The following is a 23048-nucleotide window of genomic DNA, read 5'->3' as shown; positions in this document are numbered from 1 at the left end:
AGACCAAGTTTCATGACTTATTGTACAACTGAAAGGGGGGTGGGGGCGGGGGAACTTTTGTAGATCATATTTTCTTTCCATGAAGCAGTCTAAAAGGAGCACCGTTTCTGCTTCCCGACAACCCACTGTGGCAAACCCTCCTGAAGAAGCGTCTCCTTACACCTTGGAGGCGCGCCTTTACGTTCCACGTCCAGCAAAGCGTTATTGGAGTGATTACAGCTTGCTCAGGAATTCGCCGAGGCCCAAGGGGGAGCTTCCCCAGAAACCGGAGCACCCGCAGGAGGCGTCCGGTCCTCGGCGCCCCGGGCGCCCGCAGCATGGGCGCAGCGTCGCCCAGCGGCGGAGGCAGGGTGTGCACGCCGAGCTTCCCTTCGCCCCGCCGCGCTCGGCGCCCGCAAGCTGCCACCTCCCGGGGCGGCCCGGAGAACTCCGCCGGCGCTGGGCGGCTGGGGCCGCGGCCGAGCGGGCCCCGTTATTGGCTAGCGGGGCGCCGGAGGAGTGGAGCGGCCTCCGTGATTGGCGAGAGCCGGCGCCGGAGGGGGCGGGGCCGCTATATCCTTGGAGTCCTTGTCGCGGCGCAGGCAGTTGGGCTGCTGGAGTGCGGCGCCGCCGCGGAGTTCCGGCTGGAGCGGCGGGCGGGGATCGCGGAGGGAGAGGCGGCTGCAGGGCGCAGGGAAGGGGTTGCCCGGCGCCAGCCTCCCGAAGAGCGGCTTTTGCGGGGCCCTGAGCGAATTCGGAGTCGCGGCGAGGGGGCAGCGCCGTGCACACCAAAGAAGAGGCGGCAGTGGCAGCAGCGGCGGCCCCAGCCATGCTGTGTTACGTGACGAGGCCGGACGCGGTGCTGATGGAGGTGGAGGTGGAGACGAAAGCCAATGGCGAGGACTGCCTCAACCAGGTACGCGGGGACCAAGCGGGGGACGGGGGCTCCGGTGCCAAGTCGGTCCTCCGAGGCCCAGGGACCTCAGGGCGGCTCCACACGCCGGGAGCAGCAGCAGGGGCCCCGGGGAGTGCGCCCCTGGAGCTCAGCAGCCCCTTCCTCCGTGGGTTCTGGGCGCGCTGGGTGTGGGGGCGCAGAGGACACGCATTCGGGGACCCACGACTCCGGGCACGCAGACACAGCCTGGGATCTGGGGAACTGTCATCCTGCCTCCAGCCCGGGACGTCTCCGGAAGGTGGCAGCCAGACACACCTGCCGCAGGTGTGTGTGCAATGCTGCCTGCCCTGTCCTCTGGGGTCCTTCCAGGGCCTGGAGGCTCCCCCTGCGCTTGGGATGGGGTGGCTAGAAGTGGTCACGGGCCCCAGGGGTTGCTGGGCCCACCAGCCTTAAGCGGCATGCACCCAAAAGGACTGTTCACCTGCAGCTCGGGGCTTGGCAGGGTACGGAGGCTTGTTGGTTTTGATGATCTTACTCGCTTGGTCATCTGGTAAACTCGCGTTTTCTGAGGAACAAAAGTGCCTAGATGGCAGGGCAGACAGCAAATTTGATCCCAAATGAAATGCTGTGCTCCCCCACTCCCTGAGCTTGAGGTGTTTGGAAAACCTCTTGTTGAAGCTTATCCGACACTTGTGGCATCGTTTCCAATGTGTTTGCGGGTTTGGGCGTCCAGGTGGTTAAAATTGTCCAGATAATAAACTGCGGAATCCCCTGGGCAGATTGTGGTGGTGGATAGAATGAATGCCAGTGACTGAGGTGAGAGAGGACCTGCCTGTTGGAGCACCCTCCTCTGTCTCTGTTAGACTTCTCCCAGGGCTCCTATTGCAGAAGGTGCCATTGACCGTGCAGGAAGCACTAGAGGGAGGGAGGACAAGCTGCCAGACTACAGCTACTGGTGTAGTCCATCATCAGAACCATCAAGCTGTTCCAGTTTGCACAGCTTTACAACCCAGACTCTACCAGGGGAAAGGGGCGGGAATCCTGGGGCGGCTTTGGCTCCAGGTACCATTTGCTGATCAGTGCTGCATTCATCTATGTTCCAGGTGTGCAGGCGACTGGGAATCATTGAAGTTGACTATTTCGGACTGCAGTTTACGGGTAGCAAAGGTGAAAGCTTGTGGCTAAATCTGAGAAACCGGATCTCCCAGCAGATGGATGGGCTAGCCCCTTACCGGCTTAAACTACGAGTCAAGTTCTTTGTGGAGCCTCATCTCATCTTACAGGAGCAGACTAGGTAACCCAGACCCCCACTGCCTTGGAGGCAATAATGCATAGGTCAATAGAGATGATAACAAATGCCTGGTTCCATTTAGAGAACAAGGTTGCACCTTCCTGAAGATGTTCACAAGCAAACTTGATTCACAATGTACCGGTTTCCTGTGGGGCTCTCTTGGAGCTCAAGAGGAAACTACATAGTTGGTTTGGGGGAACATTTCCCAACTCATCTTTCTTTTGGCTTTTCTTGTATTTTCTAAACTTAATGCAAGCACGGGTTTGCATTTTTCTAAAACACTTGGGATCAGGGTCACAAGACACATGCAGCCACAGAACAACCTAGCCCAAACAAAACAAAGCCCGAGGAGACTTCCTGGTTGCAGGGAAATCTGGTGAAATGAGTAAATGCCTGATGGTAACCTCTGCCTCGGCAGTGTTACTATAGGTCATTCGCGGACTGTACTGCGAGCAGGAAACAGTTCCTCTTTGGTTACTCAGACTTGGTTAACTTCTTCGCGGAGTGTCAGATTACAGTGTGTAGCAAAAAGCCGCAGGCTGGCTGCGTGCTGTATTTTTACACTTTTCTTGAAAACTTAATAAAAAGGCTTTTAAGACCAGTGTAGCTGTATGCGGACCCACGCCCGTATTACCCCTAGATTGTCAGCTTGAGGTGGTTTGGCTTCCTCTCTTTACCTTCTGAAAGGCCACAGTCTCCTCCTCGCTGGTGGTTTCCTCTTTTTCAAGGGTTTATCTCTCTACCCTGTGCTGACTGCCAGAACTTTTCTCCAAGATGAGCCAAGCTAGGAAGCGGGCGGGTGAGTGTTTGTTTCAGAAGTGCAAACGCCCTCAGAGTGCTGGGCGTGTCAGAGAAAGGAAAATGACCGCCTTTCCAGTTGGCAAAGTTTGGGTCGAAGTGCTAACGTTTTTTCATAATCCCGAGCAGTTTGCCGGGCACAGAAAAATGCGAGCAACGTGTTTGAGTATGGAGGAGTGGACCTTATCTACCAAGCGTTTTTACACATGTTGTTTCTGTTCACCCAAACACGAACCGAGCTGTTTGGGGAAGCACTGTCTTTGAATCTGCCCTCTGCTTCGCCTGGCTGCGGAGCTGTGAAGGATGAGGGACGTGCTGCATATCGGCTCTGAAGGAAGCTGGTATATTGAATGCTCAGTGCTTCTGGAAAAGCGCTGCACTATGTTCAGTGATTACATACTTTAACATGCTTCTCGCTGCCTACGTTGATCAGAATAGCGTCTGCTGTACTTAAGTTCATTAAAGCTGATTTGTGAAAGCCTCTGCTTTGCATTGCATTGTGATAGCTTGCAGTTGAGAAAATCCCACAGAACACACCAGTGCTAATTCACGGCAACCCCACATGTGACAGAGTAGAACTGTACTCCAGAAGGGTTTCTTTGATATTTTTATCAACAGACTTTTCTTCCAAGATGTGTCAGAATGGGCCCAAACTTAACTGATTACACCACTTGAGGAGGAAGGGGATCTCTCTCTCTCTCTCTCACACACACACTGTCACACTGTAGCTGTGTGTTATATATTCTATATATGTAAGCAGTATAACCAGTTAAGTGCTTGACGTCTAACCAAATAGACCAGTGATCTGCTTCCCAAAGGTCAGCCCTTGAGAACCTCTTGGAGGGCAGTTCTCTGCACACCCAGGGCCACCATGGATCATGCTCCACTCCACAGCCACGGTTGGTTTGTTGTTGTTTGTGGGTGTGCGCACGCACACGCGTATTGTGTGTGTGTATCGAGATAAAATCTCACAGCCAATTGAGTTTTTCCTTGTGTAGCCTTGTCACCATTTTCTAATCCTGGGCTAGTAGATACAAATCCATTTTGATGACATGAACCTGTTTTTTTTTTAAGTTGCAGGACTAATACTTCATGTAAATTATTGTCATGACCATATAGTACCTTTATGCTATTTTATACTTCTAGCACTGGGATTTTCAAAATGACTACTAGATGACATTTACCGATGTTTTTCTGTGATTAGATTAATTGCTATCATCAAATCCATTTTATTTACCCGAGAAATGGAGACGTTTTATGAATTAGAATTGGAATCAAATTTCTTATCTTGGTTTTTATTTCATTGACTCAATTGACATTGACTCTGGAGATTCGTAGCTAATAACACTCAAAGAATGCGTGTAACCAGTTTGACTCAGTAATTTAATGATAATGTTTGAAATTATACTGAAAAGCCAGTATGGTCTACACTGTTGGTTTGCTTCTAAAATATTCATGAAGTTTGCTTGTGTGGGGGTGAGAGTGGCAGAAATACATAATTTTAAAGAAATGCCAGACAGCATGAGGTTTCAGAGTTCGTGGAAACTTTCATTATCTTTGCATTACATTTCCCACACACTTTTTGGAAAGACATTTTTGTCTCAGTGACTAAATAAAGTGATTTAATGGCTAGCATATATAAATTGATTCGGATACCAGAGTGGTCCTGGGTTCAGTTTCCATTTGCAATTACCATTGTTTTTATGTGTCTGATTATGTAGAAGAAAAGTACTTATCTTCTCTCTCGTGTTATATTGACGAGCCCAGGTGGGTTGGGAAGATAAAGGTCTATCTTACATTTGTGATCAAGCACAAGGCCAGCAGTTTGAAGCCCTGGCCGCTCCTTGGGAGGTAGAGGAAGCTGTCTACTCCTTAAAGAGTTACAGTCTTGGAAACACCTAGGGGCAGTTTTACCCTGCCTTGGAGGGTTGCTGTGAGTTAGAAGCAACTGGATGGCACTGAGTTTTGAGGGGATGCTATGTTAGCAAAAATCCAGCTGGCCAATGAACTTGCTTGTTGTTTGGTTATCTGGCATAAAACCTTCCTACAAAATTCAGTGAATGAAAACTAGACCTGTTGATGTAATGAGCAAACCCAGCTTTGACAATCCAATTCAGAGAAGTGATTTCTCACCATCTCTAAGTCATGAGGGTATTGTTCAGCAGTCGAAAGTGTCTGGGCAGTTTATTAAATACTGCTGAAGTATCCTAGTATAATGGTCCTCTGTGGACAACAAAGATCGCATGTTCGCAGAGAGCTGGCCTGAAGGCGGTTCCGTATTCATTCTCATTAGATTAGGGGGCGCTGAAAATGAGGGATGGAAAGCCAGGGAGGAGCAGTGGGGACGAGGCAGTTATGTATTCTAGGTCCAGCTCAGCCACCAATGAGCAGCTTTATAGGCTTTGAAGTTTTAACCCAGTTCTTCATTTAAATAAAAACCCTAGAATGAGATCATCTTTTCAATCCCTTCTTCTCAGGATGATGCTCTTTAATGTTTTCCGAAGAACAAGGACCCTGGGGGGGTTGGTACTGTTTGTGCTCACGTGTACTAACTAAAGGGTGGTGGTGCCAACCCCTCTAGCAGCACAGTGGAAGAAAGGCCTGGCAATCTGTTTCCGTGGAGAGTATGGCCAAGAAAACCCAATGGTGCTCAGTTCTACTCTAACATAGGGGGCTGCCCTGAGTAGGAGTCTATTTAATAGCAATGGGGCTTGTTGTTTGGGTTTTTCCTAAGTACATTTCTCCAAAAATAGGAAGGAAAAACAAAACATGGATCCAGATGTCTGCTTATATTGGAAGACTCCATTAATCTGGTTTCTGAATTGGCACTGATTTTACTTTTGATGCTTCCACTTAGAGTGTTATGTTTCTGCTGGAATGGGGGCCTCCAAAGTATAAGGGGGGGCCTTGGGTGGAGTTCAGAGATGAAGACAGCGGGGATTTTCAGAAGGTGTTTTCTGGGATATGGATTAAAAGGAGAAGTGAAACCGATGTCATCTGGACATAGATCTGAAACAATGACTTGGAATCCGCGCCTTTCAAAAGGTCTCCCGTTACTCATTCAAAGCGGAGTTTGTCTATGCTGTCGCACCCAGATAATGGAGGAGTTACACTATCCATTGCCAACTGCTCTTGTCCGGCGCCATAGAGTTGGTTCTGGCCGACCCACAGGGACCCTACTGACCCCGGAAGGAAAGACTGCCTAGTCCCGCACCATCTTCAGAGTCGTCCTTAGGTTTGAGCCCATCATTGCAGCCATTGCATCAGCCCCTCTTGTTGAGCCCCCCACCCGTTTACCAGGCAGAATGTCCTTCTCCAGGGACTGGTCTCTCCTGACAACCTGTCCAAAATATGTAAGATGGAGTGTTTCCATCCTTGCCTCCAAGGAGCACTCTGGCTGTGCTTCTTCCAAGACAGATCGGTTTGTCCTTTTAGCAGCCCATGGTACTTCCAGTAATCTTCTCCAGCACCACCATTCAAGTGCATTGAATGGTCGTCGGTCTTCATAATTCAAGGTCCAACTCTCATGTGCATATGAGGCAATTGAAAATACCATGGCGTGGGTCAGGCGTGTTTTCGTCATGGCGTGTCTTGGTCTTCAATGTAAGGGCTTTGTTTTCAATTCTCTAAAGAGGCCATCCAATGTACCTAATGCACTACCAATAGGTTCCGTCTATTTCTCCCTACATTTTAATAGGACTCTTGGGATTTTTGCTGGGAACTTAAGTGAGGCTGTGGACATCTGAATTCTCTTTCCCAGTTCACCAGCCCACAGCAAGGGCTCCAGAAATCCTGAAGTAAATGTCCACTAGCCCCCTGGTTTCACAACATCAACCTTAAAGACAAGTCCTATTTGCCCTTTAATATTAGGCAAGTCTGCGCTAACTTTGAAATGATTGGATCACTCCCTGATCATTCTTCATGATGCCCTTTAGATCACCCCAATTATCCCTTCTCTGCCCTGCTCAGGAGCTAACCTCAAGACCAGCCTATAAAAGAGGGCTCCAAGAAGTTTAAGGGAAAATGGAATGTATTGTGAAGCACACTCATTATCTTTCCTTTATAGCATTTAATGAGTTTGCCATGCTCATTTGCCTATCGTCAGTCATGCTGCTAATTTGAATTCCATTCAACATTGTATTCCCCAGAGTCTAGTCCACAGACTAGCAAGTACCTGATACATAGATAATTGTGGAATTAATGACTTCACAAGTTGGAAATAAAACGGGGTAACCGATAGTGATAATGGCAGTGTGGAAGATGGCTTCTGGCCATTGAGATGGGGGTTATTTAGAAGGAGCCTCACTGCTGATGTTGTGTGGTGGTCAGCTGTACTCTGTTTACAAACCTGTTTGCCTGAGACTGTCTCTCTCTGCCTTGCATCTCCTCCCTAGACCGTAGCTTGCCTGTGGTTTGCCCTCTCATCTAAGAGGACCGGCCACTTGCCTGGATCTTTGGGACCTTGGGCTGAGGGCAGCTATAGGCACAGAGCTCCAATACTAGTGGACAGCTTTTCTCTGAGTAGGTTCCCCAACTCAGAGCTAACCTTGGAACTCACTAATGATGCAAGGGTGGTTTCAGAGATAATTTGATAGGAAAATCCCCAGAACGCATCCCTGTGTGTGGAGTAAACCCTCCTGAAGGAGCACTCCTAGAATATTGAGAAAGCGATAGAATGATCCCTTTTAACTACAGAATCGTCTGGATCAGTGGTTCTCAACCTGTGGGTCGTGACCCATTTGGAGGTCAAACGACCCTTACACAGGAGTCACCCGGTTCGTAGCAAAATGACAGTTCTGAAGTAGCAACGAAAATAATGTTATGGTTGGGGGGACCACCACAACATGAGCTTATGAAAGGGTCACGGCATGAGGAAGGTTGAGAAGCGCTGGGCTAGATTGTCGTTCATTGCCAAGGGCAGGTCTCTCTGAGGAGGGAATAACCCAGCTTTTCAGAAATGCTGATGCTATGCTTTCAAGGAACAGCATTATGGGGAGACGGTCCTCCTTGGTCTTGAAGCTGGGACTTTGCCTCCACTTTTGGTATGTTTTAGCTCTACAGAGCCTAAGGAGGGACAAACCACCACAATTCCCGTTTTGTGTTAGCGTTTGGGCAAGGGTCTCTTTTAACCCTGAATAGCGAGAGCCCTGCCTTGCTAATTGCTTGGCTGTGACTGGCAAGCGTGCCATGCAGCAGTTGATCTGAGGTTTCTTTTGGGTGTGGTGACTCATTTGAATTCTGATCCTTGACTCTAAGGGATTTTCCCTGGAATTATTTTCTCAATGTCTTCATGACCAGAATTTTCAAACATACACAAACGTTGAAGTTTTTCACAGTGAACACGTATGCCCTCATCTAGATTTTACCGTTGTTTTAATTCATCATGCGTTTAGCCAAACGTGTGGATCCCCCTTGTCTACCCATCAGCCTGGCTTTTGAGGCACTTCAAAATTAGTGTGTGTCAGTACGCTTCACTATAATGTACATACTCTTCATTAGAACTCAACATTTGTGTACAGTTCTTTTGTGGTAACAATTACACGGAATCAACTGCATAAATTCTAGTCACACCCTTGAGTTCTGACAAATTGGTGTGCCTTTTTACCCAAAACCTATATCAAGATTTAGAACATTGCTGTCACCCCTGATGGTAACCTCTGCCTTGCCCTTCTGCACTCAACTCCCAAGTCCACCTTGCCACCCACAACCACTACTCTGCTCTGTTTCTCCGCCGTAGATTAGTCATGCCTCTTCTAGATAGGCTTTGGATGGAATCATGCACTATGTACTTTTGGTGCCTAGTTTCTTTCGTTGAGCATAACTTTGAGATCCATCCATGCTGTTGCTTATATCAGCGGGACATTCCTTAACTGCAGAGTGGTGTTCCATCCTGTGAATGTAGCCATTTGTGTGTATCCATATTTCTGTGGCTTAAATGCTTGTTTTCCAACTCTGATGAAGAACGCTGCTCCGAACAGTCAATTACAAGTCCCTTTTGTGGGCATTGCTTCATCCCCTTTGAGTAAATCACCTAGGAGCAGAAGAGCTGGGGTTGAGGGTAGGTACTGTTTCGTGTTCTGAGACCGCCAGACCTTTCCCCACAGTGCTTATACCACCTAGTGCTCCAAGCAAGAGGATGTGACAGGCCACTTCACGTCCTTGCCAAACCTTGGGTGACTACAGTGACTTTAATTTGCATTTCTCTGATGACTATTCATGTGGAACACTTCCATTCCGTGTGCTCTTTTTCCTTTTGTGTATCTTGTCAAGTACCAAAAGCCACTTTCCCATTTTTATTGAGTTGTTTGGCCTTATTTTTGAGTTGTACAAGCCCCTTTAAACATCTTTTGTCAGATACAGATGTGGGGGTTTGAAAAACTCACCAACTGTTGAAGACCCCTCATCTATATTATGCTCTGTTTTCTAGTTTTTCCTGTGGCTGCCTGTTCCTTGAGGTCTTTTCATGGGAGGACGGTTTGTGTTTTGTTTACCCTTTCGCCGTCACTGCCGATTGTGCCCTAAGAAATGTTTGCCTGAAAAAAAAAGAAATGTTTGCCTGCCCTCAAGTCATAAAGCTCTCTTCTATATTTAGCTTTTGAAGAGTTTTTAAAGTGTTTTTTATTAATTCTTTTATATTTAGCTGTATGATCATCTTGAAGTGGTATTTTTTGTTTGTTTCGCTGGAATTTAAGGTACAAACAAAATTCTAGAGCAATTCTAGTTTCCTTTGATAGCACTTCAATATAACTTGGCACACTCTGTTTATAATAAACTGGCCTAGCTCTGTGACTCATTGGGCCCAGGCTCACGTACGGATGATCACAGTGGTGTCTTAAGAAGGTGGGGGACCAGCCAGCCATTACCGTGGAATAGCCCCATTTCATTAAGGGAGGACTGTAGTCCATGGACAAGTATTTGTGAGTTTTGAAAAAATTGCATCCTCACCATTTTTCAAGTGTTTAAGTGAGTTAAATTCCCAGGTCCTCTGGGTGTGTCCACTGCCAACTGAAGACTGAGGGTGTGGCCCCTCCACGGTTGTCCCTGGTGGATCGGAATGCGAGTTGAACTGTTTATCTGGTGGTCGTTATTTCACGTTTATGTCGCCAAAGGCCCTTCCAGATGATATCACGGGGGGAGACCCTTGCTGGGCTATTGGAGAGGGACACCAGACCATGGCGAGCAAACCCACTGCCACCAGTTAGTGCGCAGCAAGGTTTCCCTTGCTTCGGTTGTCAGATGATTTCTTTATGAGACAGAAGACCGCTTAGGTAGGAGCCCTCTTACTGTCCCTCTTGAAAGAGAAAACTGTCTGATTGCATTCCTTAAAGCCATGAAAGATAGTTTTAAAAAGTTTATTGGAAACAAAAATATTAAAAATTGTTATTCCATCTGTAGAATTAATTTAGACTCACTCTGGTTTTATTTCAATCTTCCCTAATGCTACATCAGATGATGAGGTCATTTGTACCCACGATGCAAGGTCACAAGTCAGCCAAGATATTACACTGTCAGCTCCAGATGTATCCCGCGTATTGAAATAATCAGTTCTCTTAGTAACAGGGTACTACTTAAAGGCAAAGCATGACTCCTAAGATGTAGCCAGATGATTGTTAGAAAATGCAGTTTCCGCTTAAGGTGTCTGTAGATGTCTCATAAAACTTTGGGTTTCTCTCGTCTTTTATCCTCCGCCTGTCTTCGTATGTGTCATTTTAGCAGGAAGCTGGAATTGAGTTAGCTATGCCAGCCAGTTTTTATCTTTAGTAAGAGAGAGTCCGTGACAGGCACAGCTTCTTTGACTACATCTGCTTGTTTTGATATGATTATTCACCTTTCACCCACTTTACCAAAAAAAGAGGGATGGGGGTGGGAGGGACCCAGCAGCCAGATAGTTGCAGCCGATATGGTCAGGGGGAGAAATATTAGGAGAAAGAACTTGACTGCAAGTCATCCTGAAGGGTGAGCCCTCCTCGGTACCCTTTCTGGAAGTCTGTGGGTGCGCACTGCCATCCTTGCTGCTGGCCAGGGCACATTGAGCAGACTACTCTTGGCTGGCAGCCGCGGGTGACCTTTGCCACGACTCAAAAGGCCATCACTCAAAAGCTTGGTTTGCGACTAGACTTGCCTTGATAGGCAGTTCCCCTTCACTTCAGAAGGCTATATTGTCATTTTGTTGCCATCGAATCAATTCTAATGCACAGTGACCCCACGCCTTCCAGAGTAGCACGGCTCCATAGGGTTTCCCTGGCGGCTGTGACCTTTGGGAGGAGGTCCCCAGGCCTGCCATCTGAAGGGCCAGTAGGTGAGTTCAAACCACCGAGGACATTTTAGCCACTAGTTGAGCACTTAACCATCCATGTCACCCAGCCGCCGCCAAGGGCTGCCATCAGTATCTTGTGAAAAGGAACTGTCACACAGACTCACCCTGTCACCTAGCTCAGAGCTTGGGGTGGTCCTTTATTGACTTGACATGGAAATGCTTGGAGGGCCCTCTCAGGAGGTTTATATAAACAGCAAGGAGGAGGGGCTTCCTTGCTTGTGGAGAGTGGTTTGCAAGTCCAACCTGGAGTGTGGAGTTGTGTAGAAAAGGCCAATTGTCTCCCCCCCCTCCCCCAGTTGAACATTCTTTCTCTGCAAGGCGCATCATTCCCTGCTGGCGGCTGCTGGCCACCTGTTGAAATCTCCTGTTCCTGCCTCGTTGTTGCTGACTTGAGCAGCTGTCTTTCCAGACCCTAGAGGTTTGGATAGTTTAGAAGGAGAAAGTGCATCCTTTAAAGCTCTTGGTTCGTGGGCTGTGATGTTGTTCTTGTTGTTAGATGCCCCATTGAGTTGACTCGGACTCTGAGCGACCCCATGTGTGAGAACTGCCCCCATAAGGTTTGTCTAGGCTGCAGTCTTCACACGGTAAGTGCACCCCAACAGTCGGCACTTGGGACCCACCAGCTGCTCCTCCAGGGAAGAGGCCTGGCAGTCTGCTCCAGGAAAGAGGATAAAGCTTGGAAAGGAACTTGGGGGCGGGGCTTCTAGTCTGTTCTATCAGGTCTTTATGAATCGAAACCAACGTAACTGCACACAACAACGGTCATGCATGTAGATCCCTCAGCCTTCCTCCTGCACAGGCTCTCCCTCTCTGCTGTGCTGACTCATGGCCACCCCATAGGACAGAGTAGAACTGCCCCTGTGGGTTTCTGAGACTGCAGTTCCTTACCAGAGTAGAAAGCCGGTGGGACTCCTACAGAGCAGCTGGTGGTTTTGAACTGCCGACCTTGTGTCTCACAATCCCAACCAGTGACGACTACGCTTACAGGGCTCTCCATCATGGTCACATACGCCGTTGTTAAATTGAAGAGACTTTGTGGCAATCGTGTTAACAATCTTTCCGCCCAGAAAATCTTTCTGGGTACACAAAGAGGGCTTTAAACTGTTTGGAAGGACAGAGTTCAGAGATCATGGAATTTTTTCATGGACTTTCCGAAGCCCCCTGGTATCCCTGGCCTTTCAGTTTTCTGGTGAACAGGCCCTCCATTGAAAATCGAGGGCAGCGGTGCATTAATCAGGTTAGAGTTTACCAACTGGTGATCCCGATAGCTCTTTATCCTCGGAATTATAACCCTATGGCTTTGTGAGAATGCTAGACCTCGGTCCTTAGAGAGCGATTTAAAAACACACGTGACCCTCATGATGATTTCTCTGCCCCGGTGGGGGCCCCTTCTCAGTTTAGCAGTATGTCAGGAAGACTTTAAGGACTAGCAGATGTTGGGGTTAATAAAAACCATGTTTATCTTCTTCCAATGTCTCTGCCCTTTCTGCATAGGCCTTTTGGATAAAAAAAAGGAAAAAAAGACACGTCGGGATTTGGCAGCATTTGTGTATTCCTTGAGCACTCATTACACGGAGGCAGGGAACGCTGAATTTAAACAAGCTTGGCTTAGCTGAAGGAAGATCGGTGGATCTTGCCCACCTGACGTTTAGAGGCCCTCTTGGTAGCCCCCTCCTTGTGTTTGTAGTTGGCTCTCTCCCACCCCCTCTTCCTACCCTTCTCAGCCCCCACCCCGCACCCCCAGCTGGGAGGCTGGGCGTAAATGTAGTGTGTGGCTGGAAGCCAGGCTGGGGGCTGGAATAGGATGTCATACACGAAGTGGGGGAATGAGCCCATGGGAGTGTCTTGGGGTTTCAGAGAGGGTTACCAGGAATCCATGGTGTGCTCCGATGCCTAGGCACCTTCCGCTCCCTGTCTGGGGGCGTTCGGGTGCTCCCCGCAGGTCTTTGACAGCCTCAGTTGCCATTGAGTCAACCAGGGCTCCTGGCGTCCCGGGTATGTCAGGGTAGAACGCGCTCCTTACACCATCCAGCGGCTGGTCTCTGTGAAGGTGGGACCAGCCTTTCTCCCAAGGAGCCCCGGGCTGAACTCAGACCTCAAGCTTTTTGGCCAGCAGCCAAGCGTGGCCCCTGAGGATTTCTGTCAGTCCCCATCACCTAGGGGGGTATCTCTCACATGTGATGTGGAGGGAAGGGTTAGTGCAGCCTTTGGACAGGGCACAGAAGTGAATTGCCTTCCCGACAGAAGCCAGGGCCAGCCACAGGCAGGCCGGATTTTTCCCAGGAAAAGGAATTTGGGCTGGGTCACAGCAATGGGCTCAAAAAAAAGCGCAATTGTGTGGACAGGGCAGAACTGGGGAGGGTTTCCTTCTGTGGCCCAAGGAAAGGGTCGCTGTGAGTCGAGCCGACTGGGCACCTAGCAAACAGCACCGTGGGTGAAGGGAGCGGCAGAGGATGGAGCTGGGCGACGGGGGCCCATGCCTGGAGAGCCATGGGTTGTTTCATGGTAACCAGGGAGGGGTCCCTTGGAGGTTTCTGAGCAGAGATGTGACAAGTGGATGCTGGAAGCAAGCAGCTTGGAAGGTGGGTTTCCGTAGCCATTCTTGAGAAAGAGCAATCCAATCAGCTCCTGTCAGTTCTCTGACGGCCGAGAGCTGTAAGCAGGACAGAGTAGGTGACAGTGGGGAGAGGGCAACTGGCTCGATGGCAGGTTCAGAGCCAAGAAGTGGCTGGAAACAGGGTGAACAGTCAGCTGTGAGTCCATGAGGGAAAACCGGAAATGAAGCAGTTCTTCCCACCAGGAGAGAGGGTGGGCATGGGAAGAAAGAGGCCGTGTTCAATTAGGAACTAAGCACTGAGGAGCCTCCACGTGGAGGCCTGCAGGCCAGGTACTTGAATATGAGTCTTAGCAGAGATGTTGGGGCTGGGCCTGAAAATGCAGGGGCCATTCTTTAATATTATTTCAGAATCCATAGGAAGATAACTTTTTTTCTGATAGATGAGATAACTTCTTTTTATAAACGGATCATGCTGAACTACCACTACTCCCCCGCCCCCTAAAACCCACTGTCATGAAGATGATTCTGATTCTTGGCAATCCTACATCAGGTTCCTGAGGCTGTAAATCTTTCCGGAAGTAGACAGCCTCAGCTTTCTCCCACAGAGCAGCTGGTGGATTTGAACCACTGACCTGTCCGTTAGCAGCCTAACGCTTACCTGGCAGCACCACCAGGGAAAACTTGTGTATAAATATTTTATACTCTGTAACTGAATATTACTGAACTTGTCTCAATTAGGTTTGTGTTGTTTGGATCGAGAGGCCATGAGAATAAATTGCAATCCAGCTAGCTTGTGTAGAAAAAAATAGGAAAAAGATGGTTTATAATCCAGAGACTTCCTCTGCCTTAATACCTGCATGTAAGACAGTTTCTCTCATGAGACAGCATTTTCAGGGTGACTTTTTAAAATGCCCTGTTTCCTCTGCTGAAAAGTGATTGCCAAAGCGGCTCGGGGGGGGGCTGAGTTTGAGCTCTGAAGTCAGCCCCTCTCCTCCCCCTGCCCAGCCCTCACTGAGACCTGACACTGTGTTGCAGGCACATCTTCTTCTTGCACATAAAGGAGTCCCTCCTGGCCGGCCACCTCCAGTGTTCTCCAGAGCAGGCCGTGGAACTCAACGCCCTCCTGGCCCAGACCAAATTTGGAGACTACAACCAGAACACTGCCAAGTACAACTACGAGGAGCTGTGTGCCAAGGAACTGTCCAGCGCTGCCCTGAACAGGTGAGCCTGCGCCACGGGCGAGCAGGCACAGTCTTGGATCGCTCGCGTTTAGAAGAACCTGCAGAGGGAAAGGAGCTTGGGGGATACACAGGTCATTTGTGAGGTCCAACCTTTTTCCCAATGGTTTTCAAAAGCTTCCTTGGTCTTCCGTTCCCAGAAACCTAGACCCTCGAGACTTAATCCACCCAAAGCAATGTCCTTGGATGAAACGCTATCTGTAACTAGACTGGAGAGAAATCTCTGACCTTTTAAGAATGCAAATCTCCTGCAGGACAATGGTCCGTGTATATTTGGCGTGCTTGCTTCCAGTGTGCTTCATATTTGGTGTGCTTCGTACCAGTACGAATTAACCAAGGAGGCCGACGGGCGGGGGGGGGGGGGGTGCGTCCGTTTTTCCCATGTGACAAATTACCCAAAACCGAGTGCCTTGAGACAGCGGGCAATCTCACTCAGCTCTGCAGTCAGGAGTCTGGGTCGAGTTGAACCAGGTCGGTCAGCTCAAGGTCTCTTTGGACACTGTCACCACACTGTGACCGTAGATGCCACTCAGCTCAAGGGATCAACTAGGGAGGGATCTACTTCCAGGCTCACACTTTTGGCCTTGTTTCCTCACCGTGGGGTCCCCCCCCCAGGACAAGGTGCCCCAGCCAGAGGACACAGCATTTTGATAAGCTAATCCCAGAAGTGGGCGGCCCATCACTTCTGCCAGTCAGCAAGTCCAGCCCACTTAGCTACTGTCTTGTTACCCAGCATTCTGCATATACAGCAGTCGCGTGTCCACGCTCCAGTTACTTTGTGCACCTGGCGGAGGGAAATGCTGCTTGCCATAGGAGGCAGGAGTTACACTGGCTGTGGTGGTGACGGTCCTGGGTTAGCCTGGCTGGGTGATCCTTGTCAGGAATGTGGCGGTTACGTGGTGATGTGATTTGGCAACTATGTGAAGATGTCGTCATCCATTTTGTGATCTGATAGCTCCCTGGTTGCAAAATGCCAGTTTGTATTCAATGGGCTGGTTTTTGGAACCTGTGCCAGTGAGTGATGATTGGGTGTGCCCGAGGGCATGATCATCAGGAGGCAGGACCATATCAGAGGCTGGCCACCACAAACGATAAAAACTGAATCCGATTCATTTTTCTGTTGCAAACTATCAAATACATCCCTTCTAGTGCTACATTAAAATGAGGTGTATAAAGGGCATATAGAATTAACTCATGAATTCACACATATGAATTTGCCTGGTGTGTTTTTTCCACCATTCCTCCAATTCATAATTCCGCCCATCCCCATCTAGCACTCTTCCAATTGTTCTACTAAATATTAAAAAGCTCAGGTCTACAACTGTGCCTCAGATGGATGTTAAAGTAAGTGTCCTAAACAAATGAAACCTCAAAAGTACACATGGTTACGTGCCGGCAACCAGACCGTGATGTGGAGGTTGATCTTATGTGAAAACGGAAGATGCCCATCTCAGAGCGTAAAGGGCTGCATGTCGACATCGTTACGTAACTGTGGAGTGACTTCATCGTATAACTGCCCAACCACTGAGGATCATGGCCCCGCCCAGTTGCCATCTAACCAAGTCCCTTCACAGCCGGCGCTCACCTCGTGCTTTGGCATTCATTTCTGCCGGACATAATGCTGTCGTGGTGCAAAATGGATAGCAGGTGTTTTCTCCCTTGACAAAATTTTGTAAAGGAATGAAAGAGTAGGTTATGCGCATTTAGGTTTTTGTGATTCATGAGCGATGGGGAGGGTATAATTTGTTAAGCCCATAAAGACTTTGCTCAGATTCACAAGCTGGTCTCCCTGTGTACCTCCCTGCCTTGCTGGCATCCTGCAGCATCATTGCGAAGCATAAGGAGTTGGAGGGGACCAGCCAGGCATCTGCGGAATACCAGGTCTTGCAGATTGTGTCGGCCATGGAGAACTACGGCATAGAGTGGCACTCTGTGAGGGACAGCGAGGGCCAGAAACTGCTCATCGGCGTCGGGCCCGAAGGGATCTCCATCTGCAAAGACGACTTCAGCCCTGTTAACAGGTAACTCAAGCTGCCGCGGCTGCCTTTTGCCTTTGTCAGTTAGTCCCAGCTTGTCTACAAAGGGATGTCAGAAACTCATGGGAGAATTCCATTTATCCTTTCAGTCCATTTTTCCATGAACTCAATTAATAGCGCTGATCATGACCAAGACTATGGGCAGGGACGGACGGGGCTGTCATCCGTGAGGAAGAACATGTCTCACTTTTGTATAGACATTAATATTTTCAGGCCTGGAGAAGCCACTTCATTATTTTTTAAAATGCTAGCTCAGAATGGACGGATAGGACAGTTACTATTTCACCAGTAAGCCATTCACCCCCATAAAAACTTCATTTGCACACCCACACATTGGCACAAGCAAATCTGGCTCCAGCGCCTCTCTCACAGGGAATGGCGTGTGTTTGGCGGCAAACTGCAGACTTGGCACTTTGAAGCCACTGGCACTTCCTGGGAGAAAGCCCGGGCTTCTACCCTCATGGACAGTTACCATCTTGGACCCCCACAGGGGAAATCCCACTCTGCCTCAGGTGGTGGCTATGAGCCGGAACCGACTCAGCCGCAGTGGGTGGGGTTCCAGCATGTACTAATGGTCTAAGGAGTCTCTGGGTAGTGCAGACTGTAGCGTGCTCAGCAATGAACCTAAAGGTGGAGGCCCCTTGGAGAAAAGGCCGGGGAAAGCACTTCCCCCAAATCAGCCACTGGAAACCCAATGGCGCACAGAGGGTCGTCCTGAGTCCAGGCAGCCTCGGCAGCACCTGGTCCTGATTGTCACCTTGGTAGTACGAGCTACAGTGTCCGATTTCACTGTTGGGTCCATGGGCAAATGAGAACCATCGAGTGGCACCCCAGCCCTTGACACACCCCTCCACCAGAGTCATCCATCCCTCTCTTCCTGTCTGTCAGGATTGCGTACCCGGTAGTGCAGATGGCCACCCAGTCGGGGAAGAACGTGTACTTGACGGTCACCAAGGAGTCGGGGAACAGCATCGTGCTCCTGTTTAAGATGATCAGCACCAGGGCAGCCAGCGGACTCTACCGCGCTGTCACCGAAACGCACGCCTTCTACAGGTATGGGCGCACCTGGGTGGTGGCCATCCTGCAGCATCCTAGATGCTTCATACCCTCCCCTTACATCTCCTGTGCCCCGCTGTCCATGAGTCTGTAAGGATGCAGGCTGCCTCGGGCTTTGGGGTCAGGAGTAGGTCCTTATCAGCACGTGGCCCTGCTTCTGCAGAAGGTGCCTGTGTCTGAGCCACACCCATGGCCGGGCCCCTCTCCCCTCCTCCCTGGCTTGTCTGAGCCACACCCATGGCCGGGCCCCTCTCCCCTCCCCCCTGGCTTCCTCACACTGCCTCCCTGCCTGAGATCGCCTGGGTGCTGGGCCTGGGCATGGGCCTGCTCCTGTCCTTTTTCTGTGGGTGGCTTGGAGGCCCGCACCCTCAAGGCCTCATTACGCAGTCAGCGTTTTCTAATAAGAATATTGATACCCTCATTCCTTCCAGGCAGTGCTCTCCCCACCACCCCGCCCCCCAAGTAGGCTTCTGATAGGGCTCAAGTATTTGGAAAACAGAAGCTAAGAAGTTTAATTGGTAGGCGGTCCCTGGCACTTTTGATTTTAAAGTGCCCACAGACCGTGGAAGCGAATGGAAAACTTGTGGAAACATTTAAGATAAAAAGACTAGACTTCAAAGGGCAGTTTCCTTTGGACGACCGCTTGTAGCCCTGCATGGGGGGAGCTACCCTTTCACTGTGGCCTGAGGGGGGCGCCGGGGAGGGTGGATTTGGGGAACACTTGAGAACCGCGGGGGGTGGAAGCAGCGCACTGTTTAACACATCCGAAACGGGGGACCCAGACAAGCACATTAAACGTCTGGTGCCAGGGCCGTGTTCTGAGGCCTGAGCTTCCCTGCACTGAGGCCACGCCCACTCTGGCCCCACAGGTGTGACACGGTGACCAGCGCTGTCATGATGCAGTACAGCCGGGACCTGAAGGGCCACTTGGCCTCGCTGTTTCTGAATGAAAATATCAACCTTGGCAAGAAGTACGTCTTTGACATCCGAAGAACATCCAAGGAGGTCTATGACCATGCCCGCAGGGCCCTTTATAACGCCGGTGTGGTGGACCTGGTCTCCAGGAGCGACCGCAGCCCCCCGAACTCCCCGCTGAAGTCGGCGGACAGCAGCACAAACTGCAGCAGCTGCGAGGGCCTCAGCTGCCAGCAGAGCCGGGTGCTGCAGGAGCAGCTGCGCAAGCTGAAGGAGGCCCTGCTGTGCATGGCGTGCTGCGAGGAGGAGATCAACTCCACCTTCTGCCCCTGCGGCCACACTGTGTGCTGCGAGAGCTGCGCCATCCAGCTGCAGGTGAGTGAGCACATGGCCTTGCTAGCGCCCGTGTGTGCACCAAGTCCCTCTTCACCCGTATGTCAGTCCGGGCGGACTAAAGAAACAAATCCAGAGACACTCACGTGTGTAAGAGAGAACTTGATCTCAACCAACAGTTGAACATTCAGAGAATGGTGCAGCCCAGTCTGATCAAGTTCATAAGTCTGATATTAGCCTGTTTGCCTGATACCAGTGTACACATCCCTCTTCAGACTCACGCAACACGTGTGTGACACAGAATGCAGGAAGATCACAGGCCAGTGGGTGGAACGTCATGTGGATCCAGTGGCGGTGTAAGCATCTCAGTGCTGGCAGGGGTCTCCACGTGGCTCCTCCAGCTCCAGGGCTCTGCGGTAGCTCCATGTGTCTTGTCAGCAGGAAGACCAAGCCAAGGGTCTGTTTGTATCTGGCCCCCAGTGAACTACTTATCTCGGTGGCACCTCCAAATGAGGTCATCCAGCTTCCACCTGATTGACAGGCTAGACACCACCCCTCCGAAAGTTGACACCAGATTAGGTAACTCCCCCAACCTGGAAGGGTTCGTTCTTAGTCCGTGGCTTTAACAGGCCTTGTCCTGGGAAGCATTTCAGGTCAGCACACCAGTTTCAACAGGAGAGCTACTCGGAGGCAGACCTGTTACAGGATCTGGAAAACCTCACTAGGCAGATAAGGAAAGGAGGTAACACATCTCCGAGTGACAGAGCCAAGGTCCAGGATTTAGGCCTTGTGTACTTGCGCCCCACGCCCTGACACTTTGGAAGATGAGCTTCGTTATTTACTTAAAATATCTGAGAACGAGTACTTAGATTTGCGGGGCTGGGGCGGTTATGTATTGGGCCTCAAATCACAAGGTCAATAGGTTGAAACAACCAGCCACCTCGAGAAAGAAAGATGAGGCTTTCTACCCCTGTAGAGCGTTACAGTCTCGGAAACCCACAGGGGCAGTTCTACCCTGCCCTAACAGGGTTGCCACGAGCCATAATCGACTTGATGGCAGAGAGTTTGGGTCTCAGCTACCCATGGGTGGGTGGTTGATGATCCTTGTCAACTCTAATTTGTTTCCAGACTGCAAAGGCCTCTGGGAGCCTGTTGTAAGTATTAGCAAGTCAAACTAACTTTAGTGTTGCATCTACGTAGAAAAAGTCAAGTAAAAGCAACTCATCCATAGTTTGTCCTTTCTTGCGCCCGACATCTCCCCCAGCTCTGCCTCCATTTCTCAGAAACGAGTGCTGGGTGCCTTTATGGTTTGATTTAAGCCTGCCCTCAGTAACATCTAGTTCTTTGGAAATGGCTGCGTCCCGAACTAACATGCATGCTGGGCAGTGGGCCAGCAGGATACCAGTGTGGCTCTACAGGAGAGACTGTTTCCCTCAGATGAGTGATTTCCTCAGGAGCCCTCGGGGGTTTGCCCTTCTCTGCTCACATGTCCCTGCCCTTGTGGGAAGGCTCCCCACAGGGCTAACAAGGGCCACGTGGCTGCTGAGAAGCCAGCCAGGAATGTTATCACCTGTGACTAGGAACAGCTGCCTAATGATCAGCTTGCTTGAGCAAAGACAAGGGGTCCCCAGTAAAGGCTTCACCACTCCACCTTGCTTGGAGTTTGGCAAAAACAAAACAAACAAACAAAAACCTTAACTCATTTCTTCAACGTGCACTTTGTGCTCTTTGAGATATTTATTCTCAGTCCCTTGTAAGGTATCTGCTTCTCCAAATTGGTTAGCAAGCAAAGGTGTCTCTGCTTATTGCGGGCCAGAACGAATTTGGAAAGCCTACTGTAATGTGGAAGGAGCCGTGGTGGCACTGTGGGTTAGGCGTCTGGTTGCTAACTGCAAGGTGGGTGGTTCAAGCCCACCAAGGCACTCTGAGAGGGCAAGACAAGACTGCCTGCCCGCATAAAGACGTCCAGCCTCCGCAAGCCCAGGGAGCAGTTCTTTGCCCTATCGGGTCACAAGGAGTCGGAACCGACTCAATGGCAGTGGGTGGAATGTAATATGGACCAAGGGTGAACAGGGAAGGCACAGGTCCTGAGGGCTTTCTAACGGGCATCGCGGCTTCTCTTTTTCAGTCCTGCCCGGTGTGCAGATCTCATGTCGAGCACGTTCAGCACGTCTACCTGCCAACCCACACCAGCCTCCTCAATCTGGCTATCATCTAATCCAGTGGGTGTTTCTTTTGACATCCTGCCGTGCCATGGACTGTCTCATGAACTGTACAAATAAGAGATGGTGGACAGAAGTATGCCGACGCCCATTTGCCAGGTGAAGTTTGTTTTCAAAAGGAAGGCAAGAAGAACACAGCTCCCACCACCACCCCTGTGTGGAAGCAACCATGCAGGTGGGGTGGGGGGGCGGGGGGAGACACATGCCCGGGACTTCCTTTTGCGTTTCCTGCTGGAGGACAGGAGCAGGCACAATCCTCTTTGACGTCAGTTAAGTGGCACTGTCGCCAGCCAGTGAGCACCTTTGAGGAAGTTGAGTCGTGAACTCTGCGTGGTGTAGTGAGTTCCCTAACGCGCAGCGGATTTGTGTAAGAATGGGTTTGCAGAGTTGCCCGGGTTCCTCTTCTGTGGTCACAGAGCTCCGAACATTGTTTAATAGGAACCGTTTCTTCAAAGAACTCGCCAGCCTCTGCATGCCGCTTCTGTTTTCCTGACTTGTCTGACAACGACGGGAAGGGCACGGATTCCGACAACCGACCCCGTAACGTTTGAGAAAGTCGGCAAGCGAGAGCGGTCAGAGTGAAAGCAGGCTGGCCAGCCCCAGAAGGGGAACTCGGGTGATGGCTTGTTCTTGACCTTTCCCCTCCCAACCTTTCATTCAGTTCTGAAGGGCTGCCAACTGGGGGTTTCTGTAGGGCAGTCAAGCACTCCCCGGGCTAGCTTACTGTAAAGATGGAAGTGGGAGAGCAGGCTCTTGGGGCAGGGAGGCCACCCGTCACTCGGAGCAGAGCCTGCTGGTGTGGGAGCAGTGGCAGCTGTCCCCAGCCCTCCTCCAGCCTCCCCTGGGCATGTCTCTATCTGAACTCTCAAGACACTACAGCCTTATCATCAGTATCTTACACATTGTAGACTTGGCGTGGGGGCGGGGTAAATTAAGGATTAACTTTTGGTTGTCCCTCTGTGTTTGTCTGAGGAAGGGGTCCGTTTTTTTTTTTCTTTCCGTATCCTGCAGCCTGGTTTCCACGCCCACCTGGGCATGTTGGATGCTGGTCAGCTAGTGGATTATCGAGGCCGTAGGGAGACCTAGGTAACCTTTATCGGGTGCAATACTAGCTACGTCACAGCTAGAAACCTACACTGTCACTTTACTGAGATTTTGGAGTAGACTTTTCATATTGCCTTAATGTAGCAGTAATGTGTTTATGCATTTGTTTCTTTGCACAGACATTTTTGTCAGATATTAAAACTCTACTTTTTTATGGCACATATTAGCATATAAGCCTTTATTCCGAGAAGTATTTATTTTTTCACTTGTAAAAAATGATAATGTTTCCATATAAAAAGCTCTGTTATATCCTAGAGAACTTCCGTCTTTTATATTCAGGATAATAAACCATAAAGCCAGCGTGGTG

At 50.0% G+C, this 23048-nt stretch overlaps 1 protein-coding gene across 1 annotated transcript; it reads left to right on the top strand.

Annotated features, from left to right (window-relative positions):
• Positions 1–578: 578 nt before the first annotated feature.
• MYLIP (myosin regulatory light chain interacting protein) lies at positions 579–23041 on the top strand. The gene is made up of 7 exons (XM_075532446.1): positions 579–895; positions 1978–2168; positions 14873–15058; positions 16899–17096; positions 18000–18164; positions 19037–19457; positions 21544–23041. The coding sequence occupies exons 1-7, from the start codon at positions 809–811 to the stop codon at positions 21631–21633; spliced, it is 1338 nt and encodes a 445-aa protein (XP_075388561.1). The 5' UTR covers positions 579–808; the 3' UTR covers positions 21634–23041.
• Positions 23042–23048: the final 7 nt, after the last annotated feature.

The sequence above is a fragment of the Tenrec ecaudatus genome, chromosome 1 (genome assembly GCF_050624435.1).
Source record: "Tenrec ecaudatus isolate mTenEca1 chromosome 1, mTenEca1.hap1, whole genome shotgun sequence".
NCBI lineage: Eukaryota > Metazoa > Chordata > Mammalia > Afrosoricida > Tenrecidae > Tenrec > Tenrec ecaudatus.
Note: the sequence above shows the minus strand (reverse complement) of the source record. Positions and strands in the feature narration are given on the sequence as shown.